Source organism: Phascolarctos cinereus, unplaced genomic scaffold (genome assembly GCF_003287225.1).
Source record: "Phascolarctos cinereus isolate Bilbo 61053 unplaced genomic scaffold, phaCin_HiC Scaffold_4;HRSCAF=312, whole genome shotgun sequence".
In the NCBI taxonomy this organism is placed as follows: Eukaryota; Metazoa; Chordata; class Mammalia; order Diprotodontia; family Phascolarctidae; genus Phascolarctos; species Phascolarctos cinereus.
In genome coordinates this window covers 394,185,098-394,200,261 of record NW_027555847.1, presented here as the reverse complement: position 1 = coordinate 394,200,261, position 15,164 = coordinate 394,185,098, and the positions used below count along the sequence as shown (strand labels likewise).

Here is a 15,164-nt window from a genome sequence, read left to right as displayed (position 1 = left end):
TCTCACAACAGCCTTGCAAGGTGGGTGCTATTATTACCCCCATTTTACAGATGAGGAAAGTGAGGGTTAATGATCACCCAGGGTCATACAGCTAGTAAATGTCTGAGGCTGGACTTGAACTCAAGTCTTTCACCATGCTGCTCCTACTTTCCTGTTCTAAGGCCCCAGAGCAGGGGAGACAATCTGGTGGCCTGGGGGTGACTCTCCCTGAGAGTTCTGACTCCTCTTTTGTTTGTTTCTTCACATCCTGGATAACCTGCCATAGCATGTACAAGAGACCTCCCTACATCCTGTGAGCAGGTTAACCAAGAAAGTGGCCCTCAGGCACTTCCATCGGGGAGGATGCAACAGAATGACTTCTCTCTTTCTCTTGTCTCCAGCATAATGGCTGACAAAGCCAAGCCTGGCAAGGCTGCCAACAAGACTCCCCCCAAGTCTCCTGGAGATCCTGCCAAGGAGAAGTCAGCTAAACGTCTCTCACTGGAGTCCGAGGGCACCAATGAGGGGGCCGCTGCCCCGGAACTCAGTGCCCTGGAGGAGGCCTTCAGGAAATTTGCTATCCATGGAGATACCAGAGCCACAGGGAAAGAGATGCATGGAAAAAACTGGTCAAAACTCTGTAAGGACTGCCAAGTAATCGATGGAAAAAATGTGACAATCACCGACGTGGACATCGTCTTCAGTAAAATCAAGTAAGTCCGTGTCCCTGTTCACTAGCTCCTTTTTTGGGTGCAAATAGCTTATGCTGTTGTGGCTTAGAGGGCTTCATCTCGGCCATAGATTGTAACTTGTCATTCCTTCCGTATCCTCATTAGTAGATATGTAGATGCCCTTCTCTTTTAGGCAAACATTGGGGTTCTTCGAATTCTCCTCATAGTCATCTAAGCAGAAGCAGGTACTTCATTTCACTAAATAGTAATATCTTCTGAGAAGACGGACCGTGATGAAGCGGTCTGACTGTCTTCACAATACTTGTTGGATGATTTTTTTTATTATTATTGACAGAAGAAAAGAGGGGCTGGTATGTCAGGGTCAGGAGATGATGAAGCAGCATGACTGTAGACTTTCAGCTTGAGAGCTGTCTGCCATGCTTTTTTTTTTGTTCTTGTTGCTCCAGAATAGTGTGCCCTCGTATAGGAACTAGAAATAATAAGAATGTGGGGAGGAAGAAACCTTGAGAAAGGAGGGCTAGAATAATGTTTATGCAGATGCAATTGTTTGGTATAGAGGGCTGGAATTCCAAATCTGTTGCTGAGCTGTGTAATTACAAAAGAAAGCAGATCTTTGGACTTTAAATATATTTATTTAAATGAGTAGGACTTAAACCTGTGATTTCACTGGTATGAGGAACTCCTAGGTGAAGAAACTATAACTATAGATTGGCCCCTTCTCTGCATCTTAGAGTTAACACCTTTAGAATTGCCTAGAGCATTGCTAGGTTCAGTAACTTATTTAGGGTCACCATGTCAATATGTGCTAGGGCTGGGACTTGAACCCAGGTCTTCCTGGCTTTGAGGCTAGCTCTCTCTCCTCTGTGCTATACCACCTCTTTGAATATCCTCTAAATTATCTATCATTTATTTTATCAATCAGAAACCTTCCAAAACCAGCATTTCCGATAGCTCCCTTTATGAACATTCCCTCTGTTAACCAGAACAGAGGTTTCTGAACAAAAGGAACCCACTGCCAGCATGAATAGTTCGTGGTGGGGGGATTGGCCCTGGGAGCCAAACTTCATCATCCTTGCACGTATGGTCAAGGTCCTGTCACATTTTTTCACAAGCACTTTTCCTTGGCTCTCCTTATCTGCTCAACTTAAATAAAACAGCAGATGGATTCTTTTCAAACACCAAAGTTTATTTTTTAAGTAAAGTTTTACTTTCAATGCAATCCATCTTTGTGTATTTAAGAATGTTGCAGTTTGGGAAATTCATGCTGACTTTTGTTTTCCTAAGTGTTCAATCGCTAATGGCTTTCCTTGTTCTTTTGATAGATTTTTCCCATTTATTTCACATCCATTCAGTCAGTATCAAGTACCTAGTATATGTGAGGCAAAAATTGGGGGTTGAGGCGGGGTAGAGGAAGGAGTAACAACGACAAAAATGAAACCATTGTGGCCTGCCCATGAAGAGCTTACATTCTTTTTTTTTAAAATCTTGTTTTTATTGATTACCTTTGTTTTTATGTCACTTTCATTCAAAAAATAACTTTTTTATATATTTAAAAGGAATAGCAAGTTGTAGATAATAAATTTGCAGTTTCATGTGCAATCATCTTGTTTTTATTATACTATGTTATGGAGATGCTTGTTTTATTCTATGAATTAAAAATTAAATAAATAAATGTGGAAAAAATATATCTCAACCCCAGTCCTTGGCACAAAGAGGGGGAGGAAAGGGAGTTCTGCAAAACCATTTAACACACTATGAGCTCTGTGAGGAAAAGGATGATGTTGTTATTTTTTTCTTTGAATCCTCCAGTGCTGGATAGGCTTTTAATAAATGTTCATTGATTGATTGTGCCTGACAATAGCTACAACCTATTCGACTGGGAGATACTAGTGAGCATGTAAGTAAATACAAAGTTTACGGTGAGTTATGAAAAGCAAGTTCACCATGGAAATTGTGCTAATAATTGAGAATAAGGAAAAGCCTTTCTGTTGTCCCTCAGATGATATTTCCCTAATTTTGTGCTTCCACCCTAGACTAGGGTGAACCTGCTCACCTGGGGTGAAACCTGGTGATCACAGGTCTAGAGGTGGAAGGAAACTCAGGGGCCATCTTGTCCAACCCCTGATTTTACAGCGAAGAAAATTGAGATCTAGAGAATTTAAGGACTTGCCCATGCTCATCTAGGTAGTAAGCATGAGGTAGGGTTTAAAGCCAGGTCCTCAGCCTCTAGAGGCAGTGCTGTTTCCACTGCCTCCCTAAATTAATTAGCTCTTAGTTAACCTTGTTGCTTTTGACTAGTTGCTATTCCCTTTCAATTCAGTAAATATTAAGCACCTACTAGATGCAGAACCCTATTTTTGGAAACTGGAAGACCCCAAATTTAGCTAATGCAGGAGTCCATTTCCTAACAGTCTAGATCACAAAAGAATTATTAGTTCTGTAAATCTAGTTTTTTGATCAATCTGGAAAAGTAGGCATGGATCTATCAAACCTAACTCCTAAGTTGCTGCTATTCAGATGTTTTCAATTGTGTCTGACTCCTTGTGGCCCCATTTGGGGTTTTCTTGGCAGAGATATTGGAGTGGTTTACCATTTCCTTCTCTAGATCATTTTACAGATGAGGTAATTGAGGCAAACAGGGCTAAATGACTTGCCCAGGGTCACACAGTTAGTTGACTGAGTAAGTGTCTGAGGCCAGCTTTGAACTCAGGAAAATGAATCTTCCTAACTCTAGTCCACGGTGCTCTACCTACTGCTCCACCTAACTCCTAAAAAGTTACCACAAAGGTGTAAGAACTTAACCTAAGAACATGCCTAATAACGTGCTAAAGAGACATGAGTATAACATCACTTTACCTGCCTGTCCGTTTTCATAAACCAAATGGCAGTCCCCTTCCCCACATTTAGTGGCACAGATGCTAAAATTGCATCCTTCCTTGGCAGGAAATATCAAAGAAGGCAAATCTCCTCTATCTCAGGATTGTACTCACTTAAGTATGTTCTGTTCACTAATTCCCTATTTTCAAGAGGCCTGGCCAGAAATACTCCCAACCTTGATCTATCTTGACTTTTTGACCTGGCAATCTTTTCATCTTATTGGCCTCCTGACTCCTAAACCTTTTGCTTGGTCTTGACTGAGATAAATCCTATCACGTGGCTTTTGGACTGTTGTGTCCAAGAATATTCCCATATCTACTTGACTCTCTTTTTCTCTATGAAGGTCTCCTACCTCCCCAACCACCATTGCCACTCAAGATCCATCTGATAGTCTACTTAGGATCCGAGGGAGACTAGAATTCATTTCCCTTTGACAGTCAGACTCAACAGAAATAACGGGGTTTTCTCTCGCTGTTAATTGTAACAATTTCAGGCCTCCTTTGCCCATTCCCCTCTCCTATCACCCCAGGCCCTGGTAACGTTTGCCATCCTTCAGTATACAACACACACTGGAAACACATCAGAACATAGCTCATCTTGACATAGGTTTTTATAAGTTATCTTGTCCTCCAAAACCTAGCAACTCTTGTAGTAAAGCCTTGATAGAACACAGGCTGTATTCATTTAGGTTATTTCTTTTTCCAGTCCTTTTATGCCTTTTACCCCTAAGGGGGTGTTTTGATGTGAATCTCTTTTTTTAATATAACTAGAGATTTTCTCTATGAATGTCATGTGTTTCCTATAAAAATTTCATTTGAATCAGTTATCTGTGTAATTTTTAGCTGTCTGAAATCTATATAAACAAAGAGAAATGAAAAGTGGAAAAATATTATTTGAGCTATTATTATTTGTTTCTTCCTTGTTTAAGTCTAGACCCTTACATCCCAATGTCTCTTTTGGAGTATAATTTTCTTAAATGAGGACAGTATAAAATCATAACTGTTCAGAGCTGGAAAGAACTTTATAGATAGTCTAGTCCAGGCTTTGGTAAATTCTGGCTTGTGGGCCATCATTTTTATCTATTTTAAATAAAAACCATTCTTAGCTCATGGGCAATATGAAAACAAGCAGTGGGCTGGATTTGGCCCATGGGCCGTGGTTAGCCAATCTACTCCAATCTCCTCATTTTACAGATAGGGCCCTTGAGGCCCAGGGTAGTGGAGCGATTTAAACCAGGTCACAGAGTTAGCTAGTTAGTGATAGACTTAGAACGAAACCTCAGGTCTCCTAACTGCAAAGGCATTGCTTTTCTTACTATATACCATGTCACATTAGTCATTGTTAGCCATTTTCAGGTAGCACTTTTGTAAACCTCAAAGTATCAAAGTTTATATACAGATATGCCTCTTATTGGACATATGTGTGTGGATCCATTTGTGCATAGATTTAAGTGTAGGTGTGTGTATGATAGATATATATTTGGGCTAGACTTTGGAACATGGATATGTTGATTATAGACAAGGTAGAGAGAGGCCATACCAAGCTACAAAAGAGTTTAATAAGGGCATGATGTGGGAGAGCTGAAGGTACAGTTTAGGGACAATAAATAATACAGTTTGGTAAGAACAAAAGGTTCATTTAGGGCAGAAGTTCTTAACCAAAGGTCCATGAGCTTGTTTTTAATGTGTGTGTATATATACACACATACGTATGCATATACACATGCACGAACACCCACACATATTTGCACAATGTAATATATTATGTATATACATGTACATGTACATGTACAATAAGACATACCATATGTATGTACAATACATATACAGATGCACATACATAGTATATACGTGTGAGTGTACATATTAGCATACATAATACACATGCACACAATGCATCTATACATACACATACAAATATACATATAAGACACATCATATACATATACAGATGCACATACATATACATGTACATATACATATATAACTGTATTTCATTATAATTGGTTTCTTTTGTAACCCTATGAATCTTAGTTTGTGCATTTGCAAACATTACTCAGGGAAGCATCCATAGCTTTCATCAGATTGTCTGAGAGATCTATCACACAAAAAAGTTAAAGAGCCCTGATTTTAGTGAATAATGGAAGAAAGAAAGTAAGCCACTTCAGGGCAGGAATGATTTCATTTTTGTCTTGGTGGAAGTAGCATAGGTGATATATCACCCCAGGCCCTGGTAACGTTTGCCATTCTTCAGTATACAGAAAGAGTGCTAGAATTGATGTTGAAAGAGATACAGGCTCATGTCCTACTGGCCCCCACTTACCAAAGTATAACCTGGGTAAGTCACTTAACAAGGAGTTCTCTACTTTTTTTTTTTGCTCTTGGCACAACATCCTTTTCTGTGAAGGATTGAGGCATCACCTTGGTAACATTAGTCAAACTCCTTTGAAGAGCAAGACATATTCCTCATATTCTAAAAGTACGTTTTGGGGAGTACTTCTCAAGATGATTGACTGAATATGTGTTTCTGCCTGGGTGGCTATGCAGTGTTGCTCCCTATTGGCTTAAAAATAAATCAAGAGGAAAAAAGAAATCAAACAGATTCGTGTGGTTGCAGGGCAGGACATCTTTTTTAGTAAATGTGTCCTTGGGTATGACTTTAGGTTAATTATTGCAGTAACTTCCAACTTGGTCAGCCAAACTTGGGAAAAACTTGAATTCTTGTGGACTGACATCCCAAATATTCATCGTTCACTGATGAAGCCAGTCTGCCCATAGTCAGCCGAGTTGTGACTTTGTCATGTATATACACTGCTTCACTGCTGTCCAATGTGGGCACGTTCAATTGCTTCTCCCGAACTAAGGGAGGGAAAGTAGGTCAGCTATATTTAACTTCAGCAGTTTGGGGAGGAAGCAAATATATTCAAAACATCCTCATCCTCCAAAGGGATGTCAGTAGAAGCTCAAATCAGTTCAGTTCCACCGACACTTAAGTCCTCACCACGTGCAAGACACTGTTTTTATGGGCCATTTGTGCTAATCTTGGAGAGCTTAGAAGTCTAGGGTTTTGCCATGATTTGAGTCCCTTCAAAAGGCATGATTAGGAAAGAGTAGAGGCCAGAGTCACAGGACCTGGCTTCAAATCCTAGCTCTTATTCTTACTACCTGTGTGACCTTGGACAATTAAATTACTTAACCTCCCTTTCCACAACTCATAGATCTATATCTTGAGAGGATTGGACAAGATAATCTCTGAAGGGTCCCTTCCAGCTCTCGACCTCAGATTCTAGTTCCTGTTAATTTTTTGACAAGTGTGTGTATGTGTGTGGTAAGGGGGGTGGTAATTCTAGTGTAATGGAAACACTAAAAGTGACTTTAGTCTGAGCTCTGCCACTATTTAGCATTTATATAACCACTGGCAAGCCAAGTACCCTGTGGGCCTCTGCCAATAGAGGGACCAGGAGATGTGGTCTGTTAGGTCCCTTTCAGATCTAAAATTGTATGTTTTTGATGCCTTGCATTTCCCAACAAGGTTGAGAGAATTAATTAACCACAATTTATAGTACCTTGGTAAGATAAGGACTCAATATTGTGACTATATTTAGTTTCTTGCATAACTCTGATTATTTTATTATTGCCATTTGTAAACTTATCTTAGAAGGCCAAAACTAAATAATAGGGCTTAGGAAGTGGTGTATGCATATACACAGGTGTGTGTACACATATAAATATAGTAATACATACATATAGACACATGTGTATATGCACACATGTATACAATCTATGTACACACATATGTACATATGTTACAGTTTTATACATGGACAGTTTTTGCTTTACATAATTTTGCATTTTTGCAAATTCAACTCCTCATCTGGTAGGCGGGTAGCAGGACACCGTGGCAGCCAGGGTACAGCCCCATGCCAAAGGTCCCAGAGCGACTTTGGTTGCAGGGGCATAGAGCCTTGGAGAGGGTGGGATGTCACAAAGCCCCACAAAGGGAGGGAGAGGTCTGCAGAAGGGCCCACTTAGGTTAAGCAAGAACTGGCTGTATATATAACATGGAGATATACTTGGTGCAAGAAGAGTTTAAGGCTTATTCTTCCTCTGTAAACTCTCTCTCAGACCAAAAACTATATAGTTCATGTCTGCTTTTTTTCCTGTTTTTAACTTCAATATCTTCCATATTTCCATGGGTTTATTTGTAGCCTTTCATATTTGTCCTGTGCTTTATAGAGAATAACTTATCAGGTCATTCAGCACCTATGCCAGGGAAGTGGTTGCTAACTATAAAAACATCCCTACATCTTATATAGAGGAAAAAGGGATGCCAAGAAAAGGGTCGTGACTTAGTACATACATGCAATTTGGTCCCATGAAAAGAGTATTTGGAATTAGAGGACTTGAGTTCGAATCCCAGTTTTGCTATTTGCCACCTGGTGACCTTTGAGTAAATGCCATCACCATCCTGGGGCTCACCTTCCCTATCTGGAAGGAGAGACTTAGGTGACTTTTAAGGTACCTTCCAATCTTATGATTTATAAAATGGGTGATGGACTAAAAAGGCTTCTCAGGTCCCTCTTATCTATAATATCTATGATGCTCTCTCTAAAACTCCTTAAGGCTCACTGCAGATGGTAGAATATTAGTTCACTTCCAGTACCAGGAAAGTACCAGGAAAACAGTACAGTCCTAGTTCGAATTCTGGTCCCCAAAGCCTAGTTCAATTCAGGATGAATTATTTGAACTCTATGTGTCTTTGAGTCCCAAAATGTCAAAGGGGATGCTACTTAGTTGTAGTAGTTTGTGGAATGATTTGCAAACATTATTTCATTTGATCCTCACAACCACCCTGGGATGTGGGTGCTATTATTTATTATCCCCATTTTACAGATGAGAAAACCAAGGCAGACAGAAGGCACATGACTTACCCAAGGTTATGAAGTCAGTAAGTATCTGAGGCTGGATTTGAACTCAGGTCTTCCTGATTCTAGGCCCAGTGTTATAGTCCCTGGGCCACCTGGCTACAGTTGTTATTTAAGCACCTTTAATTCTGTTCCCCTACAAGGTAATGCAGTAGATAGAATGCTGTACTTCGAATCAAGGAAGACCAGAGTTCAAATCCAGCCTCAGGTACTTAACTATCTGTATGACCCTGGGCAAGTCACTTCATCGCTGTCTGCCTCAGTTTCCTCATTTGTAAAATGGGGATAATAATAGCACCTACTTCCCAGGGTTGTTGGGAGGATCAAATAAAATAATATATGTAAAGTACTTTGCAGACTAAGCCCAGTGTAAATGCTAGCTGTTATTCTGAGATCAGACCAGCTCTGGGACATCCTCCTACTTTCCCCTACTCTTCATCATCCCTCTTTTTCTTTTTTTCTCTTTTCTTCCCCTTTTTCTTTCCTCTTCTCTACATTCTTCTTTTCAGCTTTATCTCTTGTCTTTCTGATCCTTTCCTTCCCCACCAAAGTAGCATGTTTGTGGGGGTGGGGGGTGGAGGGGGAGGGTGCTGATAAATGGGAATCTTCTCAGTTCCTCTTTTTAGGCTCCGTAAGTTTTCCTTTGTTGTGCTCCCTACAATGTGACTCTCACAGAGGAAGGACCTGTCTTTGAGCAGCTCATTGGGACAAGCAGAGGCAAAGATCATTTTTAAGTAATGGAGGCACCCCTGCCCCACCATCTCTCTCTTTGTGTATGTGTCTCTCTCTCTCTGTCTCCCTCTCTCTGTCTGTCTGTCTGTCTGTCTCTCTGTCTCCCTGTCTCTCTGTCTCCCTGTCTCCCTGTCTCTCTGTCTCTGTCTCTCTGTCTCTGTCTCTCTCTCTCTGTCTCTCTCTCTCTCTCTCTCTCTCTCTCTCTCTCTCTCTCTCTCTCTCTCTCTCTCTCTCTCTCTCTCAGTATGGTAGAAACACAGAATTCAATGGGGAGAATCTAATAGCAGGGAAAGTCCTTAGGTTATCCAGCACAACACTGAAGTTGGGCTTTGGCAGATCTGGGGTGTGTTTGTGTGTGTGTGTGTATGTTTACACATCTTGAAGAACAAAATATCCAAGAACGATTGTGTCCGATCTCTGTTTGACTAGCATTCCCACATGTTGCTTTGGGAACATAAATTTCTTGGTTTATTGGGGTCAGCAACTGCTCAGGGGAATTTGATACAGAAGATATGCCCTACACATGCTCCACTTGTTGGATATGGTTAATGTGGTAATAATAATAGCCCTGATAAAAATACCTTTGCTCTTATTTTAGGAGTGTAAGTATGGAACACTACAAGGAAATTGTCTTAAGTACTGCCATAAAATTGCTAATTCTCTGACATTACTTGATAGAAAAAAAAATCAAAATATTTCTGTTTATCCTGGCAGGTTACTATGGTTCCAGGCAGGCCTGGGTGACGTCATGTTTTGGATCTCTGTGAGCCTTTATTTAGGTAGTTGTCTCCATAGCAACATTTGTTTGTTTTGATGTAACTATGTGTTAAATTTTAAACAAATTTTTGTGGTTATACACTAGACTTTTATTGAAGACTACTGTTAAACTAGATAAATGTCACTCTTACCCCTCCTCCCCACAAAGAATTAGCAACATTTGAAGGCAGTCAAATGAGATCGATCAAAATTTAACATTCTGAAATACCAGCAATTGGTATTCCTTTCATTGTTATCTGCATCACCTTTGAATCACCCCTGAAATGCAAAATGCAAAAAAAAAAAATCACCCTATTGTGGGGGGGGGGGTGTATTCTAGGGAACTTTCTTATTCTTCTTGAGGATTTTTGCCAGACAGGTGCCACTTAGCTTTTTCTTTTCCTCTGTAGGATCATAGTTCTGGAGCTAGAGAGGCCACCATAACACTGCATCTAAAATGTTTTTATAAATCTTAGTAGATCTTCATGATAGATTTATTTTCTTGTTCCTCACACAACCAGTCTGTGGGAAGTGGGTCACTGGCCATTTCCCACTTGGTATGAGAGAGGCCAGTATTTCAGAGGTGATGAGAGTAAAGTCGTGTGGTTTATGTGGTCAAGGTCAGGGAGGGAGTAAAGAATGGAATCTAAGATTCAGTGAATGAAGCCCTTCTGGGGCTCAGACCTTGATGGTAAATTGTAAATATCCCTATTTTGTAGTTACTATGGGGGTGACACAAGTCACTGTACTTTTTCTGGTCCTCTGTTTCTCTGTCAAGTGGGGGAGATGGTCTAGTTGACCATGCAGGTCCCCTCTAGCTCTAAAGCTATAAGCCTATGATAGGTTCTTGTTCTCCCTTTCACTTCTTTTAAAGTAATTGCTTCTCTGGTGCTACCAATTTAAATCACTTAGATGGCTCTCCTCAGGTCAGTGCAGGGCTAGCGAGGCCTTCTCCTCACCAGATGCCTGCTGCCCACAATTGGGAGATTTGAAAACTGAACCAGATGCATTCTGCAATCACAGCTGCTTGATTGTGATTCCCTGGCAAGGATAAGACTGGGTGCTCTTCTCCCCCTCAGCCACCGAACACAGCAGCAGTTGTTTTCTGCCTGTCTGGGGTAAATGCTAGGGATTGTTTACTTCAGACACCTGTGGAAGAGAAGGCACTTGGAAATGTGTACTCTTTCATAACAAATTTGTCGTACATGGGTTGTCACTAGGGAAGCTTCCAACTTGGTCAGCCAAACTCCCGTGTTTTTGTAGGGTAAGTTTTAAAAATAAAACAACTATGTTATGTCATGCAGGGAGATTTCTACACACCAGCTCCCACAGGTAAATTAATGGACAAACAGGGATGCAAAAATTGAATATGACTTCTTGACTTCTGTATCTTAACTTTCTTTCAAAATCAGTCATGACTAATCTTTTGAGAGCTGCCTGTTTTCATGGCATTCGCAGCAGTCTTGTTGACCACAGGAAATGAATAGTAATTGGATTTAAAACATTGTGCCAAAATTGTGCTGAGTTATTCTTGACTTTGAGAAATAACTGCCACTAGACATTGGCTAATATTGGGGAAGTATAACCACAGACTTGCAGAACCTCACAGAGGAGCCAGTCCTACTGTCTCATTTTACAGATGAGGAGACTGAGACCCAGAGTGTTTGTGTATCTCAAAAAGACAATTTCTAACAGCCTCTGGCCAGAAAGCAAATAAGTCACCACAATAATAATTTCTTCAAGAAAGCATTAAAACATTTTTGGTCTCTGTGAAACGCTCAAAGAGAAAGGGAGGCCAGGCTTTGCCAGCCTTGGATAGAATAAAAGCTGGGTGAAGAAGAGATAAGCAGATTTAGTGTAATTGAACTAGATAAACCTGTGGGATGTCATGAAAGACGATTCCTGGATGGGAGGTGGGAAATTCATATTTACTAGCTTTGAGGCTTCAATCAAAGAAGGTTAGTAATGTGGAAAGAGCACTGAATGAATTTGTAGTGAGACAACCTGGGTAATGATCCCAGCTCTTCTGTTTGCTGACTTTATAACCTTGGGCAAGTCATTTAACCTCTGGACTTCAGTTTCCTCACCTGTAAAACGAAGTGATTTTAGATTGAGCTCTGGGTTCAGTGAATTGAATGCTGGGCCTGGAGTCAGGAAGACCTGAGTTCAAATCCAGTCTCAAACACTTACTAATTGTGTGATCCTGGACAAGTCACTAATCCCTATTTGCCTCAGTTTCCTCATCTGTAAGATGATCTGGAGAAGGAAATGGCAAACCACTCCAGTATCTTTACCAAGAAACCCCCAAATAGGGTCACAAAAAGAAAGGTACAACTGAAACAGCTGAACAACAATAAAATGAAGAGTTTGGACTAGGTCAGGAGTTCTTAACCTTGTTGTGATGAACTTTTTAAAAAATATTATGATAACCATTTAAATGTAATTGGTTTCCTTTCTAATCCTATGTATTTTGTTTTATGCATTTAACAACATTATCCTGGCATTGGACTGGAATCTGAGAAGGAGTCCATAGATTTTCTCAGACTGCTGCCAGAGGGGTCTGGGGCACAAAAAAAAGATGCCCGAACTAGCCCAACTCCAACATCTCTTCTACTCTCGATGCTAGCAAGTGCTCAATTGAGTGGATGGGCTTTGCAGACCCATCCTCCCTGCATCATAAAGTCATCGTGCAGAGAAAAAGGAGACCGAGATGCAAAAGCACTTTAAGATGCTACACAAATGTGAGATGATCTTATAGTATCTTTCCTTCTTGGTTGGGGGAGAGAGCCCTGAATACTGCCGCTAACTAGTCTGTACCCTATCAGCCAATGGGCATTGATAGTTCACAGTTAACCTGCCTTGCAGGCTTTAAAACAAACAAACATGACCAGTTCCTCTGGAATACTTCAATAATGAAAACTTCCATGCACATTTTTAGTCACTGTCAGTATAGCTTCCCCTCCCAATAAAGTACAAAACATTTGTTTCTAGGAAACAAATGTCTTTCCACAAATGTTTCATGAATCCTCATGACAGGAGGAAGGTCTGGCTGCTGCCTAGCTACACAGTGACTGGGAAACCTTCTGCACATGCTCTTCCTTCTTACCTCCCCCTCCCCCACAGATCTGGGTCTGAGGTCCAGCCTCATCCCCACCCCTGTCCTGGACTCCAGCACCTTTGGTCTTGCCCAGGGCACTGCATTGCACGAGCAGTGACTGAGAACTTTGTGCTGAAGGCAGGCCCTCCTCAGCCTCTCCCTCCTCCCCACATCCTATTCACTGCCACCATCCACTCCACTTGGATGGATCTGTTCGGAGCCCGCCACATGACCCAAATCTTACAAACATTCCTTAGGCATCAGTTATATGCAAAGTCACTGTGCTGGGATCTGGGGTTACAAAAATAAAAAATGACACAGTCCTTATCCTTAGCTTAAATTCTGTTGGGAAACTGGTACCCAGCAGCATGCTGCATGTGCAGCTTACAACCTTGTATTTTTGTCACAAAAGGGAGGGCCTGTGTGGATGCTGAGGGCATAGAGGGGGAAATGAGGCAGTATCTTTTTATTTACCTCTCTATTACTAAACATTTTCTAGTCATTCTGTCCAGCTTTAAATGCCCTGATAAATTAATGTTCAAATGACTGAACAACAACAAAATTAATGTTCACAGGGCTGTTTTGGAATTTCACTGTGCCTTATGGCTGATTTTTTTTCCCATTAGACTAGGCTGCTTCTCAATTCAATTTCTATTTGTTATATTAATTTCCAAGGTGTTCAGATGCTCCTCTTGGTTTAATTAGTTCCTGACTGAGGAAAGGTTGCACTTTTCCACTGTGTGACTCTTAAAAGACTTTTCTATCCTGTTCTTTCATATCTTATTTCAGAGAGTATGTGGGCAGGACTGGACAAAACTCTAGGGCAGTGATGAATTCCAAACTCTTCTACAGAATGCCAGGATTCCAGAGACAAGTCTCCATGACTTCTTTGAAGAAAATTAGTGGTCTAGTCCACCACCTTTAGACACTACCCTACCCCACCATGGCTCCAGGGTAGGAAAAACAAGCCAAAATGGGCTTTTGTAAATATATGGTATATACTTTTACAAATATATAGTATAGTTCATCAATTTTTTATCGCTGTCATCCACTCTAAAAATGTCAGTTTTCTTTGTGGTTGTCACCCCCACCAAGTGACTTTTTTGGGAGCTCTGCAATGTCAGCTTTCTCTTTCAGTCGAAGAATAGATCTTAAGGGGTAGAACAGTAGAAGAAGAAAGAGAAGAGCCTAGTAGAGACAGGGGCACCTAAGGGGAGACAAAGTTATCGTAACAATGAGGCAACTTATCATTTCCACTACCAGCCAGCCTCCTCAGGATTCCCAACTAAGTCCCCATGCAGGTCCTAACCCATAATCTAATGCTGTGATTCTCAAAGCATGGTCCTATCCACTCACTCCTGCCCAAATACTCTTTTTAAAAAGTGTGAAGCTCCTCCAAGTGGGCCTCAGGTTTGGATTGTATTACTTATATATACCACGACAATATAGTTTTAATCTAACTTGACTTCATAATTTACCTGTGGAAACCCTCATTAGTGTCCATCTAAAGTAGTCCCGATTTTTCCAAGTGTTCTAAAGCATTTGGGGGGGGGAAGAGAAGGGTATTAGTATTGTTATTATCATGTTAATTAACAGACAATCAACAACATTCTCATATAAGATATGTCCTATTTTATGGTTTATTTGGTAGCATTTTTTGAAAGATACACACTAATGTTATATGACCCTAAATACTGCTCTTGTATGTTATACTAATGCACAAGGTCTGTGGACCCCAGTGCCCTCCAATGCCCCCTTTATGCTCTCTTCATGGCTGAAGCCTATGTACGGTATATTCCTTTTCTAGTCATTAGTTTCAGATTGGAAAAAAAAAAATCCCGGCGTGATCTAGGTAGAGGTGGTTGGAATTTGTAGAACCCACCCCTGGAGGTGGGTGTGTTAATCTATGTTGCCCTCTAGTGGTAAAGCAGTGGTAGGAGTTGTATATTTCTGCTGTGGTATAAGTGAGGTTGTTGGCCATTCATTCACTGTCGATCCCTGGACAGGAGCCAAGTTTAAGTTTTTACAGATTGGAGGCTCTCAGTGAATGCTGAACAATGACATCTCCCTTATTTTTCACCCTCTTTCCATGTCTGCAGTCCTTTCA

At 40.8% G+C, this 15,164-nt stretch overlaps 1 protein-coding gene across 1 annotated transcript in view; it reads left to right on the top strand.

Annotated features, from left to right (window-relative positions):
• TPPP (tubulin polymerization promoting protein) overlaps positions 1 to 15,164 on the top strand; it is a 140,739-nt gene that overhangs the window by 44,912 nt on the left and 80,663 nt on the right. The window contains exon 2 of the mRNA XM_020985662.2: positions 381 to 692. Coding sequence (XP_020841321.1) covers positions 385 to 692 — 308 coding nt within the window. The 5' untranslated portion in view covers positions 381 to 384. The remainder of the gene's footprint in view (positions 1 to 380; positions 693 to 15,164) is intronic.